The sequence below is a fragment of the Artibeus jamaicensis genome, unplaced genomic scaffold (assembly GCF_021234435.1).
Source record: "Artibeus jamaicensis isolate MK-2021 breed Jamaican fruit bat unplaced genomic scaffold, CSHL_Jam_final scaffold_537, whole genome shotgun sequence".
NCBI classification, from domain to species: Eukaryota; Metazoa; Chordata; class Mammalia; order Chiroptera; family Phyllostomidae; genus Artibeus; species Artibeus jamaicensis.
The window spans coordinates 41,165,791-41,191,402 of record NW_026522047.1 but is presented as its reverse complement, the minus strand read 5'-3'; the positions used below and the strand labels follow the sequence as shown (position 1 = coordinate 41,191,402).

The 25,612-nt window shown below is 52.5% G+C and overlaps 1 protein-coding gene across 2 annotated transcripts in view; it reads right to left on the bottom strand.

Moving 5' to 3' along the window:
* Positions 1 to 263: 263 nt before the first annotated feature.
* Positions 264 to 25,612, bottom strand: part of CELF5 (CUGBP Elav-like family member 5) — a 43,501-nt gene continuing 18,152 nt past the window's right edge. The window contains exons 3-13 of one of the 2 annotated variants that reach the window (XM_037165357.2): positions 16,022 to 16,070; positions 14,352 to 14,480; positions 13,315 to 13,394; positions 11,583 to 11,729; positions 10,777 to 10,918; positions 10,546 to 10,692; positions 8,943 to 9,005; positions 8,372 to 8,458; positions 5,702 to 5,845; positions 3,387 to 3,554; positions 264 to 2,046 (exon numbers count right to left, since the gene is read on the bottom strand). In XM_037165357.2, the coding sequence (XP_037021252.1) occupies positions 3,427 to 3,554; positions 5,702 to 5,845; positions 8,372 to 8,458; positions 8,943 to 9,005; positions 10,546 to 10,692; positions 10,777 to 10,918; positions 11,583 to 11,729; positions 13,315 to 13,394; positions 14,352 to 14,480; positions 16,022 to 16,070 (1,116 nt within the window). In that variant the 3' untranslated portion in view covers positions 264 to 2,046; positions 3,387 to 3,426. Of the gene's footprint in view, positions 2,047 to 3,386; positions 3,555 to 5,701; positions 5,846 to 8,371; positions 8,459 to 8,942; positions 9,006 to 10,545; positions 10,693 to 10,776; positions 10,919 to 11,582; positions 11,730 to 13,314; positions 13,395 to 14,351; positions 14,481 to 16,021; positions 16,071 to 25,612 lie in introns of those variants that run through there. The other variant, XM_037165358.2, reaches the window with a different exon arrangement.

Sequence of the window (25,612 nt, the reverse complement as noted above, 5' to 3'; positions counted from 1 at the left end):
CTGCTCTTCCCGAGACAGAACACTCCATTTCTTCAAACTCTGGATGAATCAGATGAAACTTTGGCTACGGAAATTTACGACTTGCTTCCTCGAGATATCTCCACATCTCCTAACTCTAAATCTGGATTCTTCTCTAGCCCAGGAGCTCAATGGGGCCAGATGCACTTGGTCTTTATCAATGTGAAAGGGCAAATAAGGAAGGACTCAGTCCTTTAGCAAGTAAAACTTTTATTAAATAAACTTTCAGTTTTTCCAGACCAAAGAGAGGCGTTTTGGACATAAAGATGATGCTTGCAGTTTCTCACCTGAGACACGCCACAGTGACAAGGACCTCTCCAGCCACGAAATTCATCAACCCAGAGTTTCTTCTAAGTCCTTTTCTTGTCTTTCTTTTGTGTGTTGTATGTGTGTGTGTGTGTGTGTGTGTGTGTGTGGCAGTTTGTTTCCAAAAGTCAGTTTGCAAGTTGCAACTTCATGAAATTACTAGTAGCAGAAATAAAGTACATTGTACAAATCATGTAGATCTTCGGTGTGGAGTATAAAAATGGTATTTACAGCCAGTAAACATGGACCAGAAGGACACACGCCACTGCACGCCAGGCCTGGCGGGAGCTCGGTGGGTGCCGGAGACACAGACGAGGCCCCCTCTCGGCCCCTGAGCACACGCTTGCACACGCGGACGCACGGGACACAGGCACACTAGAGAATGTCTTGGAACAATTATCAAACTCTGGAATATCGAAACAAGTTGGTCGGAAGATTTTTTTTTTCTTTTTTTTTTACTATGTGTTTTTCTTCTTTTTTTTTTTTCTGGGTCAGTCAACACATTTGGTAGAAACAAAAGGGAACACTGTTTTCCTTTCCAAAAAAGTATTTTTCTTGAGCTTATTAAGTTCCCTGGCACCTCGTCTGGCAACAGACCCCACTGGACGACCAGAAGAACTCGACTCTGTGCTTTAAGGTGGGTTTTCATGGTTTGGGTAGGTATACAGAGGCACCCCACAGGGTCTCCCTCCCAGCCCCAGCTAGGAAACAAAAATCCACTGTTGTTCGATTTTTCCCCATTTTTTCTCTTTTCTTCTTTGTACCTGCTCAGAAAGATCAAAATTTAAAAAAAAAAATTCTTTGAAGAGGTATCTTCGGCAAAGGGGTGCTTGGCCAGTGCAGGTTGGGCCGGTCCAACGAGCGTGGCGGTCTTGGTTATGAGACTGTGAATTCCAGGCTGGTGATCCTAAGGCAGGGAGGGCTGGCTGCCTGCCCTTGGGAGGGGGCAGGAGGAGTGGGGGCTCCCACAGACCCCATCTACCCCCGACGGAAAGCTAAGGGCTCTTGGTCACATGAGTAAGGCTATGACTGGGGGGAAAGGGCTGGGGGAGGGGGGGGGGTCTCTTTTGTGCTGAGGAAGGCAGGGCCCTGGGACATGGGAGGTGGGTTGGGGGTCCCGGAAGCTGCAGCTAGGACCAGGGACACTCAAGCCGGCTGAGCCCATAGGCCCAAGAGAATTGTTGGTGGCGGCGGCCGAAAGTCCTGGAGGTATATCGGTTGGCTGATGACTCCCAGTGCTTCTCCAGTGCCCTGGGCTGACGTGACAGCCGGGGGTGGGGAGACACCGGGCTGCCCGGCCAGCCTCAGCCCTTCTTACGTCCCTGCTGAGTGACCGGCCTAGGGTCACCTTCTCTTGGATGGAAGGAAGTCAGAAAAGTTTGGTCCCATGATCTATACTCAAAAAATATATATGTCTATAACTCTATATATATATGCATATATATATATAGGAAAAGTTGTGATTTCATTTGGGGAAGCCACCCAGGTTGTTGGGGGTGCCGAGAAAAATCTCCCAGGAGGAAGTGGTGAACTCCTCAGCCCCCAACTCAGGAGCTTCCCCACCCCCTGCCCCCTTCGGTAGGGTTTCACATTTTGGGGAGGGGGCTAAGGGGAGACAGGAGAGGAGAGGGAGGGCTGGTGTCCAAACTTGGTTGTAATTTACGGAAAAGTCCTGGATCAGTTGGAAGCGGGGAAACCCTCCTGGGGTGGAAGGCCCCTCACCTGGCGGAGAAGGGAGGGCGTTAGAGAGCTCCGGGCCTGGGGCGGGCAGGCAACCTCACCTCCCGCCTGCCCCTTTGCCCTGACCAGGTTGGGGTCTGGGACCCCAGCGCTCATAACCTTTCCAGAAAGAGTCCATTTCGGGGTTCAAAGGCTGACAAACTCAGCTTGGAATGGATTGAGTATCACCAAGGCCATGTCCTTATCTGGCAACTGGGGACAAATATTCCTGTTAGTGGTCCCTCTCCCCTGCTGCCTGCCACTGAAGCTCCCGGGAGGCAATTTCTCCTCCCACCCACTCCCCAGTCTCTGTTCATTCACAGCGGTGTCCCCAAGTGCTAGAAACAGTGCTTAGCACATAGTAGGTGCTCAGGCTGGATGTGCTATCCCAGTGTATTAAAAGTGTGCAGATCCCCCGAGATGGTCTCCAAATGTGCACTCCAAGATGCAGGACTCTGTGACCGCACACCCTCAGATCTGGCGGTGCCCACCCAGCAGGGTCTGAGAGGCACCACCATTTCCTAACTGAGCACCCACTTTGTGCCAGACCCCGGCGAGGCTCTCTGATGATGATGGCAACGGTGATTTTAAAGGAAAGAAAAAGGGATCACTGAGAACTTTACAGGTGGCCGGTTCCGGGCTCAGTGGGGGAAATGCTGCGTCCCGAGAGTCCCCCCACTGCTTCTGGGGGAGGTGACTTCTATGAGCCCACTTCACAGATGAGTCTCATGGAAGCTTAAGACCGGTAGCTTCCCTCATTGGCCCCTCAGGCTCCCTATCTGTTTCCCAAAGAAGGTGATTAGTTGATACAGTTGTTCGCTCTGATGTCAGAATACTCTTGGGGATTTGTTTGTTTGGGGGGACGTTTTTCTGGCATGCCAGTGGGTGGGGCAAAATCCCACTTTCCTTTTGACCCACTGGGTATGAATCATATCAAATAAGGGAGCTTCCGGGGGCTCGTGGCTCATCTGGGAGAGTCAGAGGATAGGATAGAAGCCCTTCCACACATTCTCCACCCAAGACCAAACCTGGCCCCTCAGGTAAATTTCTATTCCTCCTTCAAAGCCTTCCTCGGGAAGGCTTCCCTTACTACCCTTGGTGAGCAGTGGCTTCCCCACCTCGCTATGTCAATCCCACTCTCCAATCCAACACAGGGAGTGATGGTGTCTTTTTCCAGCTCTGTCCCTGCCCATCCAACCCAGGGGGTCCTGTGTGTAGCCTCTTGCAGCAATCTCACCCCTCCTCCAGCCCTCCCCCGACCAGGACTGGAGATGGTTTGGAGAACCAGGAGGGACCAGCCACAACACCGGGCAGGGCAGGGTTGGGGCCGCCTGGCGGCTCACCTGGGCCAAGCCCACAGCCTTGGGGTGGCTGTGGGCGTGGTCAGTAGGGGTGTCCCGGGTCTTTGGGCCGCTTCAGCTGCACTTTCAGTCTCTTCATGCCGATCTGAAAGCCATTCATGGCCTGGATGGCGGTCTGCGCGCTGGCCGGGTTGTCAAAGCTCACGAATCCTGCAGAGACCGGGGTGGACCCGCGATGGTGGGCAACGTGGGCGTCTTCCACTCGGCTTCCCAGCTTGGGGTCCTAGGGGTGGGGCGTGTGCTTGCCGGGGGCAGACAGTCCCTAGAGGTGGCAGGGCTTGCCGGAGGACACACAGCAGTCCTGGCCTGGGTCCGACACCCCTGGGTTTGCATGCATCTGGGGACAGGGCACCTATGCCTTAACCGGGGCATGCTCTGCTGAGACTTCCCATGTGGAGTTGGGGACAGGCGGGACCTCTGGGCTCCTGGGAGGTCCATGTTCTGTCTCCTGCCAGGCTGCCTGCCTCCTGCCAGGCCCCTGTCCATGTGGAATCTTGTCCATCTGACTCTACCTCTGCGTGTCTTTCTCTTCTGTCCCCTTTTCTGTCTCTCCCACCCTCCCCTCTCTTCTCTGTGTCCCTGTCTCTCTCTCCATGTCTTTCTCAGCCTTCTACTCCCAGTCTCTCCTGAGATCATCAGAAACACTTAGGCCTCCCCCTCCTTAAACTGCCACCAGCCCGAACCCCCTTTACCTGTCACCTTAAGGTCACCTGGCCCTACTCCTGCCCCTTACCTCTTGGTCCCCACAGGCTCCACAGGGGACTATGTGGAGGCCACAGAGGCCAGGGGCCCTCCAGGGGGAGGGGACCACATGTGCAAACACTCGGAGGTGGGGTTACTTGAGCTCTGTGATCAAGAAGCCAAGTGGGTGAAAGTCAAGCAGAGAGATAAAGGGGGACAGGGTTGAAGGGTCTTGCTGAGGCCCATGGGGAACTGTGCAAGAATTTAGAGCTGAAGGGATTGATGTCATTATAGTTATCTTCTCTAATCCCCCCATTATATAGATGAGCAAACTGCAGCTCACAGAACATGTATGACCCGCTGATTGTTGAACGTGATTGCATAGGTTTTCCTCCAGAAATTTTCTCTCCCTTCTGGAAGCAGGATACAGGAGAGGGGGCCTGGAAACTGGCAGTCCCTTACTTGCTGTGTGACTTCAAGTGTGTTGCTTGGCCATTCCATTCCTCTCTTTCCTCCCTCAGCAAATTGGGACAAGTCTTCCCTTTTATGGTTGGATACTAAGTACACACAGAAGGCGCTTAATAGTCAAGAGTTATCCCTTCAAAGAAGACAGGGTGGGTTACAGATTTTGTCGTCAAACAGACTGGCTCTAATCTAGGTTCTGTCCCTTTGCTGCTGTGTGACTTTGAATGTGTTGGTGCCTCTCTGATCCTAATTTCCTGTTTCTGGGGACAAAGAAGTCCTTCTCAAGGTCCACAAGGCCCTGCATGGTCTGTCCCTGTCCCCACCTGCCTTTGTTTCCTTCCTCTCTCCCCATCTCTCACTCTGTTCCAGCCACACAGGTCTCCTCGATGTTCCTCCAACATGCATGTTCCAGCCCCAGGCCCTTTGCACATGCTGTTCCCTCTTCCTAGAACACTGTTCCTGCAGATTTCCCCACGCCGGCTCTTCATTGGTCAAGTCTATTTTTCTTCATATCATTTATAATTCCCTGGCCTAGATCCTATGTTTCTTTATTTTCATCTCCCCCCCTAAACCTGTGCTCTCCAGTTCAGTAGCCACTAGTTACAGTGGCTTTTTTAATTTAAGTTAATTAAAATTAAATAAAATTTCAAACTTAGTCTTTTGGTCACACTGGCCACATTTTGAGTCCTTGGTAGCCACACGGGGCCGACAGCTCAGACAGCCTGGATGTAGAATAGTTCCACCATCAGAGAAAGCTCTGCAGAACAGTCCAGGAGGACTGCGAGCTTTCGGAGGGCAAGGGTTTGTCATCCTCCTTCATCGCAGTAATCCCAGCACCAAGCACAGAGCCTGGCACACGGCAGGGACACAATACATCTATTTGTTGAATAAATGAATGAATGAATGAACAGGTCTTAGAAAGAATGTATGCCCTAGCAAGTGCCTGGAACACAGTAGGTACTTAGGTACCTAATAAGTGCTTACTCTGATTATGAATGTGATTATTTTAAAAGCAAATGTGATTCTTTTGGACCAAGCCTGTCTCATGGCTGACCAGTGCCTCCCCCACCACTCCCCCGGTCCCCATTTCCAATGCAAGGTGGGAAGGACAGGCTGGCCATCAGGAAGGGGTGCCCTCTGCAGGTACTCACCAAAACATTTGCTCTGGTTGGTGGCCCGATCCATAAACACCTTGGAGGAGATGATATTGCCGAAGGGCAGGAACATCTGCGTCAGCTCCGTGTCTCCAAACTCCTGGGGGAGGTGGTAGATAAACAGGTTACAGCCTTCGGGACCTGCAGGTGGGGAAGAGAAAGACATAAAGCCCCCAAGGAGAGGAGGTGGACCCGCCCCCCGAGGAAGGAGCGGGTCCGGACCCACATCGGGCACCTCCAGCTGTCAAGACAGGGGTACCCCATGACACCCAGAAAGAAGGGGTATGGAAATGGGGATAGGGAAGGCAGGGTGCCCTGAGCTCTGGTCTATATAATCCCACACACAGATACTCTAAACCTCTAGTGATCCTCAGGCTCCAGATAATTTACAAAATTCAGATGATCCTTCCCCCTCCCCCCAAACCAAGATAATTCCCAGGAACTCCAAGCTCCCAGAAAATCCCTCAGCCTCAAACTCCAGATTATTTGCAAAAGTCAGGTTAACTAGGTGACAGAGATACGAAAACTATAACCTATCTTTGCAATTATTCTGTAAGTCTAGAACTGGTTACAAAATAAAATTAAAATGTTTGTTTTTTAAAAAGTTTGGTGATCAGCCCTGGCTGGTGTAGTGCAGTGGATTGAGTATAGGCCTGTGAATCAAAGGGTAGCTGGTTCGATTCCCATTCAGAGCACAAGCCTGGGTTGTAGGCCAGGTCCCCAGTAGGGGGCATGCGAGAGGCAACAACACATTGGTGTTTCCCTCTCGTTCTCCCTCCCTTTCCCTCTCTAAAAAAGCAAATAAATAAAATCTTTTTTTTTTTAACTCCAGTGATCACAAAATACAACAGAGTGATTTTCTGGCTCCAGACACCAAATAATCAGACATATTTTCTAAAAGCCTTGGGTAATCCTTCTAACTGTGGATAATTTTCAAAACTCAGATGATGCAAAAAGAAAATAAAGTAAAATAAAAAGGGAATTCTCCAGTCCTAAATCCCAGATATCCTGAAACCAGAGATCATTTTCAAATGGTGGTATAGATCATTTCTCTATACCAACGAGAAATATATTTTTTAAAGCATTGCTAACCCTCAAAATCACCCCCTCCTTATATAATCCCCAGTGCACCATTTATATTCATACTATAAATAATACCACTTAAAAACCTGATTAACTTGGGGTGGTGAACACACAATATAATATACAGATGATGTATTACAGAATTGTTTACTGGAAACCTACAATCTTATAAACCAATGTCATCCCTATAAATTCAATAAAAATAAAATAAATCAAAAAATAAGAAATAAAAACCTGATTATCCGAAGCTATGAACATTTCCCAAAACTTCTCCCATGCTTCCCAGAACAAAGGTAATGGACACACCACCGAGAACGGCCCCCACCCTAACAGTGAATATTTCCCATCACAGAAAATACAAAATCCGAGATCACACAGTCACACCCACCCCTCACCTTTCTGACTGGGACCACAATTCTGCTATAATACGTGTTTTTAAAATGCAAGTGTGTTCCGACGTGATTGATGTGTTACAGAACAATTTTGAGCATAACACAAATTCTGTATTGGCTTATGGGCTAACACTGGGTGAATGCAGAAAGTCCAGACCCTGCTGAACCAAGCCTCATAATAAAAGAAAATACATGCTCACGCACAAGACTCTAACACCTATCAACTTCCTCAGTTTTCCAAATGTGTTACAAGCCACACCTGTCCCCACCTGGGGTTACAACTCTCTGATTTCAGACAGTGCTGTTTCTATTTCACTGGAACTCACATGCGGCAACCCTTTGATGCCACTCCCATGTGTAAACTGCAGCTCTTTTCCAAGATAAAGTGCCCTATTTATTGTAGTATCCATGTACTTCTTAGACATCTAACACTCACAAAACTGCTACAGTTTTTAGCAGGGTCCTATTTTTTATTTTTTTATTTTTTCTCATGTGTTTGACATGGCTGAGGGCCTGGCTCTGAGCTTCCCTTACCATGGGGTGACCTGGGTCTTTTCTGGTTGGCCGCCTCTCCCCAGCTCCTGCATCCCTACTAGCTGGATTAAAGACAGTAGGTAGCCCCCGGTGATGAACGCCCCCTGTGTGTCGGGAACAGCTACTGCTTACTTCCCAGTAACGTCACTTGGCACAGACACCTGTCTATGTTACAGATGGGAGAACTGAGGCATAGGGTAGTGAGGTACCTATGCCTGGTACCTCACCAGTCAGAACTAGGTGGATCTGAACTCCAGTAGTCCGATTCAAGAATCTAACCCTTGCATGCCTCTACTTTATTGGGGAGAACTCAGTTTACTAGAAATACCTCATCACCCCATCCCCAAACTCAAAACGAACTTCCTCTCCAAAAATTCAGAGAATCATTCAGTTTTGGAGAGGGTTCCTCTGTGCCAACGGGGTTGAGCTAGAATGGTTCCCACTTTCTGGAGGAGGAAACTGAGGCTCGGAGAAGGAGATTCAGTTGCTCCCCTCAACACCTGGGGGCTGCGTCAGGACCTGAACTCAGTCCTGTCTAGCCCCTGGGCCACGATCTTAGCCCCGGGTTCCCAGAGGCCAGATCAGGTGTAAGTCCTAGAGGTGGAGGGGGCAGTCAGAGGGCGGGGCTGGCGCCCGGGGGAGTTCGCGGCCCCCTCACCTTCTCGCTGCTGCTGCTGCTGCAGGAGGGGCGGCGGCTGTGGGACGCTGTGCGCGATGGGCGTGATGGCCGCAGTGGGGTACACGGCTGTAGAGACCCGGAGCGGAAGCGGGCGTGAGGCGGGTGGGTGCCCTGCGTGAGCTGGACGGGACTGACTCCAGGGGTAGGGGCCAGAGGTGAGGGCGGGGCCAATGCCGGGTCTTGGGAAGGGGGAAGGGGCGGGGCCACAACGAAGAGCCAGCCTAAAGGTGGAGCCAAGGCAACAGAAAAGGGGACGGGGCCAGGATTTGAGAGGAGGAGCCGTGAGTCAAGGGAGGGCCAAGGCTGGCCTCAAAAGGAGCCAGAGATGGGGTGGGGCCTTGGTAGAGGCAAGTGGGTACCAAAGGTGGGTTCAGAGGGGCGGGACCAGACGCTAAAGAGAGAACAAGGGCTAAGAGCTGGGATTGGACCAGGGCCACAAGCCCCACAAGTAGGAAGCTTGGCTAGAAAAAGAAAGACTTTGGGGCCGAGCCTTGGGGGGCAGGGCTTCTTGTGGGGTGGGGCCACCCGCGGTGCGGGCCAGCTTCCCTACCTGTGTACTGCTGGACTCCGGAGAAGGCTGGATGAAGGGTCTCAGCCATGGTCGGGCTCTGAGCTGCGGGCAGACGTAAAGGCTGAGTGGGGCAGGGGCAGCAGAAGACTTCTTTCCACCCCCAATTCTTAAGAGCCGGAAGGAGAGCAACAGACATCCGCCCCAGCTTCACCCCTGTGTAAACGGTTTACAGGTATGATTCCCATTTTACAGGTGGGGAGACGAAGACTCAAATAGGTGAAGTAACTGGCACGCTCAGACAGGAAATGGCAGAAGCCTTACTGGGATCCAGGTTTTTTGGACTCCAGAGAGGCTGAAATATCACCCCCATCTCTCTCCCCATCCTGGCCCACTCACTTGTTCCCTTTATTCTCTAGATTCTCTGGGACTCCAGGCCTCTGCTCCAGACCACCACTCACCCCCATCCCTTCCCCTCTCTCACTCCCCACACTTCCTTCATTAGATACCCTATGGGCCCACTATGTGGCTGTGACCTGACTGCCCCTAGTGGAGGAGGTAAGCAAGGGGAGAGTTTGTCCAGGCCACTAGAGCTGGTGAATCGAAAATATTCAGCCAAAAGTTTTGCTTGGACGAAGAAAGGTTGCTGGAGGATGGAGTGGTGGTGGTGGGGGGGGGGGCGGGATGTGATTGTAAAGGGGTTGCATGAATGAATTCCTTCGTACAGCCAGAACAATTCTGTGTCTTGGGTGTCTTGGTTGTGGTGATGGTTACATGAATCTATACCTGTGATAAAATGGTATAGAACCACCTCCCACCACCACACACACACAAGTACATGTAAAGAGCAGTGAAATGTGAATAAGCTCTCCTACTCCAGTGGAGTTTATTGTACATACCAATGTCAGTTCCCTGGTTTTGACTGTCCTCTGATTATGTAAGATGTTAGTATGGGGGAAGGTGGGTGAGAGGCACACGGGACTTCTCTGTAGTATTTTGGCAACTCCCTGTGAGCCTCCAATCATTTCAAAATAAAAATAAATTCTCTTCAATGGTGGAAACACAGATGACTTACTTCACCTCAGCAAGGTGTTGGAAGATGTTTGACTTGAACTCATGGTATAGGGTAGGGAAAGGTGGGAGGGACCTCTGCTTCATGAAGGCAGGGCCCAGCTCAAATCGGTGCATGGCCAGTATTGAGTGAACGAATCAATGAATGAATAAATGGATACAGGCACTGATATCTTCCCAAACAATAATGATAAATAACTAAGATTGATGGTGCCATTCTTGGTCCTAGGTGACGTGTTAAGCATTTTACATACTAAAGTCATTGTCAGTGCAACCTCCTGAGATGACTGATGTTATCTGATCCATTTTACAGATGAGCAAAGGGAAACTCAGAGATTTAAAGGAATCACCCAGGGCCACCAAACTTGAATATGAACCCAGAAACATCTGGGTCCAAAGTTCCTACGTTTAACCTTTTTCTCTGTGCCCACAGCACATATCTGCTCAGCTGAGACTCCCTCTATTCTGCATCTCTGTTCCGTGGGCACAAAGGCATAGCAAATTAAGCTTGTCCTAGAGATACCATCCCTGCCCCCTGATGCTCTCCTAGGCCCTGAGGAACCACCTGAGTTACCTGGGTAGGGCACGAGGCCATTGGTATATACAGTCTCTAGGGCAGGGTGCCCACCAGGGAAGGGCACAACACCTGCAAAGCTGTTGGTGATGGGAGCCACAAGGCCGGGTACGGCAGCAGTGCTGAGCAGCGGAGGCGAGTGCAGTCCTGTGGAGCAGAAGAACGTCATGGGGAGCCTGGGCCTGGCCCCGGCCCTTCCCACCCATCCTTGGGCCTCTGGGGGACTCTCACCAGAGGCAGGGGCAATGGGCGTGGCAGGCAGCCCGTTAAGGCTGACAGCGCCGATCTGCTGGATATGGCAGGGTGAGAAGGCCATGCCAGGGCTCAGGTAACTGCCCGAAGTGGACAGGACCGTTGTCTGCTGCTGCATGAGCTGGAGATGGAGAGGGAGTCAACATGCACAGTCAGGGTGGCACCTGCCCTGAGATCACAGCCCCAGGGGGGAGGCCTGGTCCTCCAGTAACTAGGTGGGGGAGGGGGTCAGGCTGGATACCTTGGCTCAGGCCAAGGTCAGGGATCCGTAAGGAATCGGAGCTCTGCCTGAGGTTAGGGCTCAGTCTAGAGTCAGGGTTCATAGGAATCAGGGCTTATCCAGGGATCTGAATTCAGTCAGGAATTTGGTCTTGGTCCAGGATCAGGGATTAGCCAACACTGAACTCAGCCATGAGTTCAGGGTTGGGACTCAGTTTGGAATTGACCTGGATTGAGAGGCTCATTCTGGGTTTGGTCTCAGTTTGGGGTTAGGTTCATCCTGGATTTGGGATCTCATCGTGGGGTTACACCAGTCCAGAGTTGGGGTTCTGCTTGGGCTCTGGGCTCAGTTTAAGGCTGGGAGCTCAGCCAGGGTTGGGACTCAGGAATCAGCCATGGCCAGGAAAGGACCCCGAGTCAGATAGACTGGGCAAGAGACAGAAAGATGAGCAATGACAGACCTCTCAAAGATACTAGATGGAGAGAGAGAGAGACTGAACCGGATCATCAGAGTGGTCTTTGGGAACCCCCCTGGAGACAAAAGTGTGTTTGCTGGGGTCACTCACAGCCTGGGCGTAGGCACTGTAGGGGCTGAAGGGCAGGGTGAGGGATGGCGTCAGAATGCCCAGCTGGCCCACCATCTGCTGCATGCGCCGTAGCGTCCGCTCCTTGTCCGTGTCGGCGAACTTCACCACCAGGCTGGAGGAGGCACCCTGCAGGGGCAGTCGCGGGCAGGAAGGGAAAAGAGGAGGGAGCTCACGTCCTTGTGTTGCCTTGATGGCAGCAGCTGCTGGCCCCATCCACGAGCCCCTAGCTGCAGACCTCAGGCACCACAGCGAGACCGCCTAAAGATCAGAGTCCTGGGTCTCATGCTTGACCGTGCAGCCAGCCCTGCACACGGGTAGGGCATCGGGCCCGGGGGTGTGTTTAGGATACAGTCTCTGACTCTCAGGCACATTCTTTCAAAAATAGAAGGAGAATCCAAATGCTGGAGAGAAACAATGGCAGCCTGGGTGGAGGAATCACTGTCGCCCACACAGCTGAGAACAGGTGAGAATCCAGTTGCCAGAGAGTAACAATGGGGCACAGGTGGATAATCCTGCGAATGGCACCTTGCACCTGAGAACCATCAGAGGCTCCAACCATCAGAGAGGTTGACATGCCCCATTTGATAAAGAGCTCACTCTCCGCTGTGCCTGCCAGCCCCATCATCGGACAGCTTGGAGCAGGAAGAAGCCTGGCCTGGTGATGAGCCAAATCCTGCCTGTCCAGGGACTGAAACTGGTGCCGCTCTTCTGCGACTGCCCTGCACTTCACACCCATTTTCACGAACAACTGAGAGGAGAGCTGGTTCCTCCAGGCTCGTCTTCCCATGCAGATTTGGACGTTACATACAGTGAAGGTGACTCCTGGAGCTTCCTTTCTAGGGGGCAGGCCGCCCAGTGCCGGGGTGGTCCTGCCCACCCTTACTCTGCTGCTGACCCACAAGCTTCCGGCTCCAGTCTTGCTTCTGCCCACCCCTACTCTGGCCCCAAGGAGATATTTCAAACCAGCCTGGTTCCTTCCCTTCCCTGTGGAACCCCTCTGTGGCTCCCATGGACAGAGGAGGAATCTGTGTGCCTCTGCCTTGAACTGCTCTGGGGCCGCCCACTCCTACCACTGCCTTTGATCTTGTCACTCCCCAGCTCTGATGTCCCTCTGCTGGCCTTGGCAAATCCCACCCACCCTGAGGTCTCACCCCTCCTGTGTACTCACACATATACACACACACACACTCACCATGCATGCTCACATTCATGAATAGCACACATACACACCATGCATGGGTACATACACTCGCACACATACATTCACATACTCATGCACAAAACCACACGTACACACACAAGCATAACAGTCACTGTGCACATATAATCACAACCCTTACCCACACATACACACATGCACTCATCCGCACACACATTCACACCTACAGAGGCACACACATGCACTTGTTCCCCCACATCACCCAGGCACAAGCATGCACTCAGCGTGTTTGCGCTGTGCACTCAGATGTACAGGCCCTCCCACGTTCACTGCCAGACACACTGGCAGCACATCCTTACCCACATATATTCACACACATACACACATGCATACACCCACTCACACCACCATCAGAAACTGCCCCCTTTTCCACCTATGCCCTCTCTGAAGAACAGCCAGGGACTAGGCAGCTGAGAAGGAAGGGAGAGGGCCCCCCCACTTGCCTCTTTTCCATGCATACCACCACCATGGCCCAGGGCAGCCCCTACTCACCGGCATGGTCTGGCTGCCATGCAGGGCGTGGATAGCTGCCTGAGCCTCTGTGTGGGAGGAGAACTTCACGAAGGCACAGCCTGCACCAAGAGAAGAACAGGTGAGAGGCAACAGGGTCTTTCTGGGCAGGCAGGGGCCACCAGAAGGGGCTGGGAGCCCTGGATGGCCAGTCTGCATCAGACACACACAGCCAGAAAGCCAAACATATGGACAACAGAGCCAGCCAGCCGTTTGCTCAGAGAGCTGGGCAATGAAGGATCTGACAGTGACAGGAACACACAGCCGGCCACGGGTTGGACAGTCAGCCGATCAGTCATCCATTCAATCAGAAAGCTAGCCAGCCAGATAGCTGCTTGTCAAATGCACAGTCAAGTGAAGGGGACAAGCTTAGAGGACACCCACTAGCCACCAACACCACGAGATGCAGAGTTGTAATGAGACGTGCAGAATTAAAGTGACAAACCATGAGACACAGACTCAGAGAGATACAGTCCTATGCACACACTCAGGCAGAGATGAACTCTGACCCAGATAGGCTCATGTGACCAGAATGGAAGAAATGGGGATAAAGTCACCAGACAAGGGCAGACCCAGCTGGGCACTCACCCAGGCAGAATCAGGTGGACAGACAGCCAGAGACCACCAGACACATGAAGACCCAGACAGAAATAGTCTCTTGGACACCCAGGCAGAAAGAGCCAGAGACTCAGAGATATAGAGAAAGTGATACATAAACCCAGTCACATTCAGTCATGTGGGCAGACAGGAAAGCAAGTCTTTGGAGGTCATTAAACAATCATCCCTGGAAGGTACAGTTATATAGGCAGAAATAAAATCCACAGGACACAGGCAAATGCAGGCGGAAACTGTCCCCTGGACAGTCAGATGGAGACAGGGGTCCCCAGGTAATCACAGGCTCATAGGCAGGACCCGCCCCTGCAACAACCAAGGGCCCCACCCCCGTCCCGTTCCCTGCGTGCCCCGCCCCTTTGCCTTAGGCCCCGCCCCCAGAGCCTCCCTCGATCCTGGTCTGTCACCTTTGCTGCTGCCATCAGGTCCCCGGAGCACCGTGCACTCGTCTATAACCCCGAAGGGCTGGAACAGCCGCAGCACGTCCTCTTCCGATTGCTGCTTGTTCAGCATCCCCACAAACAGTTTCCGGTCCCCTGTGGGCGGAGACACCACCTCAGCCGAGTCCTGGCTTGAAAGCCTTGGAATTTCTCCACTGAGCCCGCCTGTTTCGTGCATGCGAGGGAGGTCACGACCGGGCGCTTTCCCTGCCCTGGGTCCCTTTACCCTCCCACGTTCCTGCTCAGACCCATCTCCACACCTTTGCTCATGCGGCATCCCCCTCCCCCGTCTGGGCAAAGACGGTCTCTCTCTCCTGTGGCCTCAGAGAGCCTGCACTTAGTACCAGGGTTAAGAACTGCCTTGCCTGGCCTAGGTCCCTGTCAGCCTGTCTGTTTGCCATCTAGATTTTCCAGGGAGGGGTCAGCGCTGATGGCCTCTGCAGCCTCATGGTGCCCAACAGAGCTCCCTGCCCAGCCTTGCCAGTGCACAGGAGGGTCCGAGCGTCAATGTTTCTTGAATGAGGGCACATGTGTGCGCAGGACCAGGTGTTTGGGGAGCCTGCAGTCCCCCTCAGGTAGGTTTGGAGTGGGTGCCTAGCTGAATGCCTGGCTGGGACCTGCTGAAGTCTGAGGCCAGGGGTCAGTCTGGGCCAGCCTCTCCTGTGTTCAGCCTCTCCAGAGCTCTGGCCCTTGGAGTAATTGTGCTGCTCCCCTGTCATCAGGAATGTGGCAGCTTCCTCTCCCTGAGATGGTGAGTTGGGTTACTATGGAGATCAGTTTTCTGGCAGCTGTCACTCATGGGGGTGGGAGGAAGCAAGAAACGGAGAGAGTGAGAATCAGGAAGGGAGGAAGCGAGGGGAGGAAGAGATGAGACACGCAGACCCCGCCTCTGGGATCCCGGACCCACACTGGCAGTTGGGTTGGAGAGTGTAAAAACAGGCTCCCAGCCCACATGGGCTTCACTAGGCTCCTACACATACATGGGAGGCCCAACAGCCCTGCCCCACAGGCCATCCCCAGTCCACCTGAAACGAGGAGGAGGAAGTCTCCGAGACTTCTTGTTTGCCCTGGGGACAGCCAAGTACTCCCATAGGCACACCCCCACCACACCGTCCAGCCCCACACAGACCCCAGGCCTCCAGCCTGCACCCCTACTCACCCATCCTGTTACAATCAAGCACACACACTTGAACATACATGCCTGCACACAGGCTGGGTGTGTAGCTGTGCATGTACCCCAACACACTTGCTACACACATGTGCACATACTCCCACATGCTTGTACACAGGTGTGCTCAAATATGCATGCTTACACAGACATGCACTTGTTCAGATGTGCAAACATGCCCATGAACAGATCAATCCACAGCCCTTCAGAGACACCATCCCCTCTACATCTGAAGGTCCCGTTACTGCTCCCTGAGAGGAACAGGGTATTGTAAACTCCAGGGAAAGCAGCTGCCCCTGGCCTGTGGCTCTACGGTTGGGAAGAGGGGACACAGCCCCCGTGCTCTCCTGTTCCTAACCGGTTAGATGTGTGAGCAGGCAGGTGACTACTGCAGCCTTCCATGAAAGGGTCTTCCTTTCTTCCCCCCTGCCCACCCACAGCCTGGAGGTCAGGGAGAGATGACAACTACCTCCACGGCTTTCGCTGTCCGCAGGCTTCACCTGGATTGGCCGTGCCATCTGTGGAGAAAGGAGGGAGGGGGAGGTCACGGTCAGCAGCTGGAGTAGTATGGGTAGGAGCTTGGCCTGAGCTCTGCCAGGCAACCCTGCCTACCTCCCCAGCCTTAGCATCCCACCAACTACCCGGCAGCCGCTAACACTCACCTCAAACCAAATACCACATGCTCCCACCTACGGGGCTTTGCTCAGGCTGTCTGGGAATCTCTCAGACACTTAGCCTTTAGAATTCAGTAACAACATCCCTTCCTCCAGGGAAGGAGCCCTCCATGCCTCCCCAAGTGCGAATGACTGTTTACAAAGATGGCCCAACTCCTCCAGTCCTATATGTGATATGACTTTGTGGTTCCTCTTGTCAAGAACTGGAGTCTATCTTCCTTTTGCACCTAGACTTGGCTGTATGACTTGCTCTGACCAATAGAATGTGGTGGAAGTGAAGTTGTGAGAGTTCCAACCTTGGCCTCAAGAGGCCTTACAGCTTCCACTCTTGGGACCCTGAGTTGACCAGGTGGATATGCCCTGGCAAGCTGCTGGAGGGTGGTAGACTTCACGCACAGAGAGACCTCACGGACACGCAGCACATAGGAGCGAGGGTGTCCTGACCCAGCTTGCCCCAGTCAAGCCCCAGCTGACTGCAGCTGCATGAATGCCCCTGGGGAGACCAGCAGAAGAACCACCAGCTGAGCCAGGTCAGCATTACCCACCCATAGAACCCTGACCAAATACAATGGTTGGAGTGGTTTGTTACTCAGAAGTAGCTGACCAGTACACCAAGGCTGCTATGTTTAGTCAGCTCCCTGAGCCTTAGGTGGGACTATCATACCTGAGTGGACCAGCCTGCAATACAGACTGCAAATGTTCTGAACATTTCTATCCTCCACCCCTAGCACTGAAAATGATGTTCAATGAAACAAATCCTCCCCCAGCCCCAAACTTACCCAGCCATGGGCATATGAGCTAATGCGAATATTCGACAACAGACTTGAGGAATATGAAATGGGGGTGATACTTGCTTCTCCACTGGTCCTAGGACAGAGTATTCCCAACCTGCTGTCTTTGGTGAACTCCTACTCATTCTTCAAAACCCAACTCAAAAGTGCTCACAAGAGCAGTCCTTTCACCTCTCTGGGTTCCCTCCTCCTCCTGCCTTAGGGCAAGACTCGTCTCTGTGTTGCTCTTCTTCCTCCGGACGGAGAATGACAGCATCGCCCTCACAGGGCAGAGGACGTGGGAGAATCCGATGAGCCTGCCGAACTGAGCTGGCCAGAAGAAAGCGGCCAAACCCACCACCACAGAAAGGCCCCATCTCCCCACCGATCCAGAGAAGGTGCTTGATAAATGTCAGTGTTCTAATCACAATGCAGCTGCCCAGCAAGCTCCAGAGAGGTCCAGTTTTCACCCCATTTTATGGATTTCAAAATCAAGGTCCAGAGAGAAGTCATTTACTGTATCTACCAAGGTCACGGTAGATGAGTCCAGGCACTAAGGATTTCTAGAGCTCAAATTTGGAGATCTTTCCACCCACTCCCATCAGTGTAGACCCCTCCCCAACTTTGAAAGCCCCATGTCTCCTCCCCTCAGAATTCCTTCCCCTTCTCCTAGACTCTGTCCCAGCTCTGAACGCCCTGGCTCACTCAGCAGCCTCTTCACCTGAGTGCCCTCCTCTAGTGGGTTCCCCTCTCTAGCTTCCCTCCCCGCTCTGAGCCGCACCCCATTCTGAGTTCTTTCCTTCTCTCCGGTCCCCCTCCCCACCCAAGCCCTTCCCACTTCAGATACCCTCCCCCTCTGGGAGTGTGTGTCCCGGACACATATGGGCCCAGCTGCCTCAATTTGAACTCAGCCTGGGGAGCTCCAGAACCAGAGGCGCCTTAGTTTCCCTAACCCAGTGTCCCCAATTCCTGTGGCCCAACCTTCCTGCCACCCCACCTTACCCTCAGAGAAAAGGGGAAACCATGTCTCCCTTCCCCCACAACACACACACACACACACACACACACACGGAGCCTTCTCCACCTGGGTACCACACCCTCCTAGCTGGAGGAAGGAGGGTAGATTATTTCAACCAGATGGGACCAGATTCTGGACCGAGGTGGTGAAGGGAGGTTGGGGGTAGGGGGAACCTGGGCATCAGCCTCCTGCTCCCCCACCCCTCCCACCTCACCTCCACTGGCCCTCAGCTCCTCCCTCCTCCCAGCACCTTGGGCAGATGAGGATGGGGTTGCCATGGCAACACTGATTCACCACTTGGAAGCTGGCAATTGTTGTTGCCATGGAAACTGCCTCTTAGGGGCGAGACCAGCTCCTGCCTTGCACAAAAGAGATATTTAAATATAATCTTCTGGAGATGGATGAGCCAAGAGAGGAAACTAGGGTGGGGGCCACAGGGAGGGAACCTGCCCTCATCACAGCACCCTCAACCCTCACCCCATTCTCATGGCCTGTTTACCTGCTCACCATTTGCAGAGTCTGGGACCTTTCACCTTGTACTGGAAGGTTCGTTCCTCATCCTGGGTCAGATTGGCAGGGGGAGGAGGTCCTGGTCTGGTTCCGGAAGCCAGGTGGGCTGTCCCCTCCTCTCCAGCCCCCTGCTTAAAGGCTTGGAGGCCCCAGCTGTCCGCACCCCACCTTACCCACCAACCTGGAGACTCACACCAGGCTGGCATCCATGTGCTGTGGTCACACAGTGGTCCTGGGTGCACAGGGGTGCATACGTCATCCGCAAGCTGAGGCCCAGCGCCTCACTCTCTGTGCCTCCCACCCCGTCAGTTCCCCAGCTACTGGCCAGGCCCTGCCCACCCACTGGAGCCCAGAGGAGGTGTGCAGGGAAGGGGGAGCTGAGTCTGCCCGTACGCCACTACCTCTCCACCTCTCCACTCACCCTGCCCGCCCATCTGGCTCTGCCCACCTCCTTCCAGCTCTTTCTCTCCATCTGTCCCACCAAGGTCTCTGCCCAGTGCCCTCCCTCTCTCTTCTACCTTCTCTAGCTCCCCAGTGCTGCATCTCTTCTTCCCTTTCCTGTCCCTTCCTCTTTTCATTTATTTAACAACATTCCCAGTGTGCCCCATGCTGAGTAATTCTGCAGTCCCAGGGAGGACCCCACTGGTCTGAAGGTGGAAACAGAGGCAGATACAGACGCACCCAGGCACGTAGGGTCAGGGTTGGAGTCGCAGGCAGAATCAGGGGTTGGGAGAGCCTAGAGTAAAGAATGGCGAAGAGCCAAAGGCAATCCTGGGGCTGCAGTGAAGGTGAATATCTGTGGAGGGTTTTGAAGTGAGTAAGAGTTTGAATAGGAGTTTGAAGGGGAGATGATTTCTCATGTTGGAGCAATATGTATATTCACTGACTCATTTAATCTCCAAATTTATGAGATGTAAATACTCCCATTTTATGGAAGAGCACATCAGAAAGGGAAAAAAATCAGGCTCAGAGGCCCAATCTCCCGCCAATTTCCTCAAGGTCCTCTGAGAACCCAGGCCCCCTCCAGCCAAGGGTCCTGTGGGCTGGGACTCAGACTGTCTGTGTCTTTGGGGTGGGCATGCGTGCAGCGGCTGAGATTCAGCCCGTGCTCTGCCCCGCAGCTCTTGCTGGGTGACTTCAACCAAGCCATACACCATTGGGAAAACAGGGTCCCTTAAGGCTGACCTGCATATTACAGACAGCGAAACAGGCCACCAAGAGGGAGGGACAGCAGGAGGAGTCTCCAGTGTTCAGGTCGGGGCCCCAAAGAGTCTACTGGATTTGCAAACTTGTGACTTGAGAAGACAGAGGGACCCCAAGGGAAGGCCCAACGGGGTTGTTGTTGGAGGTGTGGAGAGGAAGGAAGCAAGGGGGACACCCTGTCTGGGCTGCCCAGGCCGCCATTCCAGCCTCCCCCCCTCCCACCTTCTCCAGGTCTAGGTGCCGCCATGACTCCCTGTTAGATGCAGCAGGTCAGCTCCTCATGCCGGCATTCGAGCCACCCCCACCTCTTGGCCCCAGGATTTCCCCCAGGCCCCGGGCACTGCTGCTGCACTAACTGGCCTGGAATGCACCCTCTGCCTCCCATCCTTACCTTGCAGAGGCCCCCTAAAGTGCCACCATCCCCGGAAGCCTTCCCCTCACTATCCATCTGCTTTGGTTGCTTTGCCCAGGCCATGCTTTGATCCCAGCACGTCCCCCAACACACGCACATATGCACGCACACATGCACACACGTACTGTCCCTCTTGTGGGACAGGGGCTGAGGGGCTCTATGTCTCCTTACCTGAAAAGACCAGCACAGGGACTGCAAATAACAACCAAACGAAACGAGGCAAGACCTATGGTCTACACAGAAAGTGAGAGCAGGCCCTGTCTCTGTGGGCACAGAGCGAAGCGAGCTGGACATGTGCTGGGCAGAGTGCTGAGCACGGGAGGTGAGCCCAGAGTTCGTGCCAGGCCGTGTCTACACTGTCCCCCTTCCGTGGGAAGCAAGCAGGCTCGGTAGCACAACATGACTGGCTGGGAGTCCTGAAGCCTGACTCGTCTGGATGGTTCACTCATCCCCTCAGCACAGATTTACTGAGGTCCCGTCGCCTGCTTAGCACCTGGCATGCATCACCTCACGGAATCCTCAAAACACCCTGTAGTCTCACTTCACAGGTAAGGAAACAGAGGGCCAGGAAAGTTGAATCACTGGACGTTGACACCTTGGGGCCCCTCACTCATTTGCGGATTGGCTTGACGCCGAGCCAAGTGGGAGTGTGGGTGTGGGCCCTTCACTGGGGCCACCTCAGAGACCCCTGTGGGCACAGAAGGGGTTTTCAGGAAGCTGAACAGATGGACACACCCCTTTCTGGGGTGGTCAGGTGAGCAGCAGGGTGGCTGCCAGATCTGGGGTGTCCCTCACCCTCTAAGACCTTCACGATGAGAGCTGGTGTGTCTTACACAGTCCAGACCCTTGCTGGACAAGAGACAGCAGCTGCCCCCACGGCCCCCGTGGGACCTGTTCCGCCTCCAGGAACCCCATCCTTGGGGTCTGACAGCTCAGCCAGAGACTCTCCGCTGGGATCTCAGGCACCTGCCCAGCCTGGATTCAGGGTCCAGGGTCCATTCTGGGCTCTGTTCTGGGATTCTGTTATTCAATTTAGGATTCTATTCCAGAACGCTGAGATTTGATTAAACCGTGTCCCCCACGGACCCTGCTGGCACACTCAAGGAGGGAACTGGAGGGGGTGGCACTTGCACTTCCGAAAGCAGCGTTAGGGGAGGGGCAGCTCGGTGGTGCCTTGGGGGCTGCATACGCAGTAAGCCAATGACCTGGGTCACTCCCTTCCTGGTTTATCAGGAGACAAAAAGACAGAAATGCCTGCTCCATACTGCCTCCCCAACATACACAAGCACGTGGGGATTTCTCGGGGGACACCAGGGACAGGAGAGACGGTGGATGACTTGATCTCTAGAGTGACTCAGCTCTGGCCCCTCACTCCCTGGCTGTGCATGCAAACACGTGCAGGCGCGAGAGCTGCCAGGGTTTTTCCAGCATGAGGTACAGCATATGTGGCTCCTGCCTCTGGTGGAGACGCCTCGGGTGGGGGAGGAGCTGGGGATCAGGGGCAGGTGCTCAGATGTAGCTGACAGGAGAGCAGCCAGCCCCCCACCCCTGCCGTGCAGTCTACAAACAAGCCTCCAGCTCTGGTTCCAAAGGGCTGACCCCATGTCTGTGGGCGTCCTCAGGGCACAGGTGAGTGTGGTGCACCTGGAAAGTCAACCCCTTCACGAATCATAAGCCGAAAGTACTCAGAGTTAGACATCGGAACTCCTGGGTATGTGTCCCATGGGAATGTGGCACATGCCTGCCAGACCAAAACACAGACAAGGATCTTGTAGCAGCAAAACCTGGAAACAATCCAAATGGCCACCAACAGGAGGATGAACAAATGAATTGAGTATTCATGCCATGGAATACTACACGGCAGTGAAAAAGCACCCATCACAGATATATGCAATGCAGACTCTCATTACCATCATACCAAGCAGGAAAAAAAAATGGAGATAGAAAAGCCTGTAATATAGTCCTGGCTGATGTGGCTCAATGCACTGAGTGCTGGCCTGTGAACCAAAGGGTCACAGGTTCAATTTCCAGTCGGCACATGCCTGGGTTATGGGCTAGGTCTCCAGTAGGGGGCGTGTGAAAGGCAACCCTATATTGATGTTTCTCTCCCTCTCCTTCTCCCTCTCTTCCCCTCTAAAAATAAATAAAATCTTTTAAAAATGTTTAAAAGAAAAGCCTGCATATAATATGATTCCATTAGTATCATATAGAAAAACAGGCAAAAGCCATCTAATACTTTAGGAGCGTATTTTAGGAAGTGCTGAGACCAAGGGGAAAAGCAAGGGGTGAGGTTCCAAAAAAGTCAAAATAGTGGCTCCTCCAACATGAAGTGAGAGGCTGGGACTTGGGGACATGGGATGGGGGTTTCCAGGATGCCAACTATGTAGTAATAATGGGGTGCTTACTTTCTAATCACTTGTATTGTATGTACTTTTCTCTAAGTGTATAGTATTTTGCAAACTTTAAGAAATATAGATGTATATTTAAGTCAGACTGTATTCTCAGAGGATGCTGTCCAAGCTTGGGCATGGTCCCCAGGGGTCCCTACATCCCCAGGGTCCAGCTCTGAGCCACCTCCCCCTTATTTATGAAACATGGGCCCTCACTTCCAGGAGGGCAGGGACCAGCTTGCAGGAAACTGAGCCAGACAAGCCAGAGGTTCAAGGCCTGTGGGGTGGGGCAGACAGAGCTGCAGTCCTCCCCCTGCTGGGTGACCTCACACGGGTCCCTTCTCTCTGAACCACAGCCTGCCCCTCTGTCAAAGAGGGTGGGCAGCAGCCCTGGCCCCCTGGCAGACAAGGCATTTAGATGGGGGGCTCCAGAAGTGCTGGGCAGTGTTGATAATTCACACCCCAGGACCCGTGTGGAGCCTGGGGAAACGGAGGCCCAGAGGGTGGTGCCTGAGACTCCTCATGTCACTCAGCCCTGAGCTAGTGTCAAGGAGAGAGCTCGGAGCCCGTGGTTACCCACACGGTGACACTGCATCACATTCCCAGGTCTAGAACATTCTAGGTCTGTGCTATCCAATATGGTACCTGACCCCGATCTAGTACATTCTGGGTCTGTGCTCTCCCATACAGTGGCTAGCCCTGTCCAGAACATTCTAGATGTGTGCTGTCTGACTCAGTAGCTGACCCCGATGTGGAACATTTTAGATTTTAACTGTCTAATATAGTAGCCACCAGCCACTATATTAGATAAATGCAGTCATTTAAGCTTAAATTTACATTTGTTAAAATTAAATAACATTAAAAATTCAGTTCCTGAGTCATAGTTGCCACATTTTAAATGGTCAGTAGCTGAACAGACCTGGTGGCCACCACATTGGACAGCACAGGCAGGACATGCCCATCACTGGTGGAAGTTCAACCGGACGGCAACGGTCTAGCATGGGGTTTGGCAAATTATATCCTTATTCTGACCCCCTGTCTGTTTTTGTAAATAAAGCTTTATTAGCACACAGCCACATTCATTCTTTTACATCTTGTCTGAGGCTTTTCTGTGACTATGACAGTGGCTGTATGGCTAGCAAAGCCAGAAACATGTCTTCTCTGACCCTCTGCATAAAAATTCTGCTGACCCTGGGCTTAGAACATTTTAGAACCCTACCATCCAGTATGGGAGCCACCAGCCACACGCAGCTGCTGAGCCCTTGAAGTGTGGCTTATGTGACTAATTTTGTTTAGTTATAATTAATAAACTGCATCGACCGCTTGTTGAAATGAGATTTTAGAGACATTGGGTTAAAATGAAGTGTAGTATTAAAATTCATTTTACCTGGTTCTTTCTCCTTTTTAAATGTTGCTACTAGAAATTTTAAATGCTGCAAGTGGCTTGCATTATGTGTCTGTTAGCGCTGCTCACTGGCTCCTCATTCTCCCAACCAGGGTTCATCCCCCTGGGTTCTACTGATTTGGGGTGGATAATTCTTTGTTGTTGGGGGCCATCTTGTGCCCTGTAGGGTGACGAGTGACATGTCTGGCCTCTACACACAGCATCTTCCAGTCTTGACAATGACAAATGTCCCCAGACGACTTCCGCCAAGATGGAGGCATAGGTGTAGATGCCGTGCTTTCTCACACAACCACGTTTAGAGACAACTAAATATTAGCAACAGAAAACACAGCCAGAACACAGAAAATTGAACTTTTCGGAAGTCTGATAACAACGAATTCTTCAGCCTGACCGGTAAGAAGGGCGAAACCAGAAGCTGGCGGAGCGGGGTTGCACAGGAAAACTCGGTCAGATGGACTCAGGCGCGCAAATCCCAGGCGTGGGGTTGCAAAGGGCCGACCCAGTGAGCGACCTAGTGAGTGACCCAGTGAGTGACCTGCGGATCTGGCGAGGGTGAAGGGCGGCGGGTTGACTGTGCTGGCGCATTCCTGCGCAGGTAGACCAGTGAGAGAGTGGACAGTGAGACGGGACCAAGCGGGTCCCAGTGATGGGAGGCAGCAGAGACGGCCGCCATTTCCCCACTCTGACCCCGTCCCCACATACAGCATCACAAACCAGCAACCTGGCCCTGGAGGCCCTGCCCAGCCCCTAAGGCTCCGCTCCTCATACTTAATGGGCGTGAACAGACCAAAAATGGCTCAAGAAGATCTCAAAGCCCCAGAGCCCATAAATCTGAGTGACGAAGAAATAGCAAAACTTTCAGATGCACAGTTCAAAACACTGGTGATCAGGATGCTCACAGAACTGGTTGATTTTAGTCACAAATTAGAGGAACATATGAAGGCTAAACTAATTGAAATGAATGGAAATGCACAGGAAACCAATAGTAATGGAAAGGAAACTGGGACTCAAATCAAAGGAGTGGACCAGAAGGAGGATAAAAATGACCAACTAGAAAAGAATGAAGAAACAAGAATTCAAAAAAAATGAGGAGAGACTTAGGAACCTCCAGGACATCTTTAAATGCTCCAACATCTGAATTATAGGGGTACCAGAAGGGGGAAAGGAGCAGCCACCAGTGGAAAACTTATTTGAACAAATAATGAAGGAGAATTTCCCCAATCTGACAAAGGCAGTAGACTTCCAGGAAATCCAGGAAGCTCAGAGAGTCCCAAAGAAATTGGACCCAAGAAGAAACGCACCAAGGCACATCAGAATTACATTAGCCAAGATTAAAATGAAGGAGAGAATCCTAGAAGCAGCAAGAGATAAGGGGACAGTCACCTACAAAGGAGTTCCCATCAGACTGTCAGCTGATTTCTCAAAAGAGAACTTACAGGCAAGAAGGGGCTGGAAAGAGGTATTCCAAGTCATGAAATCCAAAGACCTACAACCAAGATTGCTCTATCCAGATAAAGCTTTCATTTAGAATGGAAGGACAGATAAAGTGCTTCTCAGGTAAGATCAAATTCAAGGAGTTCATCATTACCAAGCCCTTATTATATGAAATGTTAAAGGGACTTATCGAAGAAAAAGAAGATAAAAGTATGAACAGTGAAAGGACAGCAAATGCACAGTT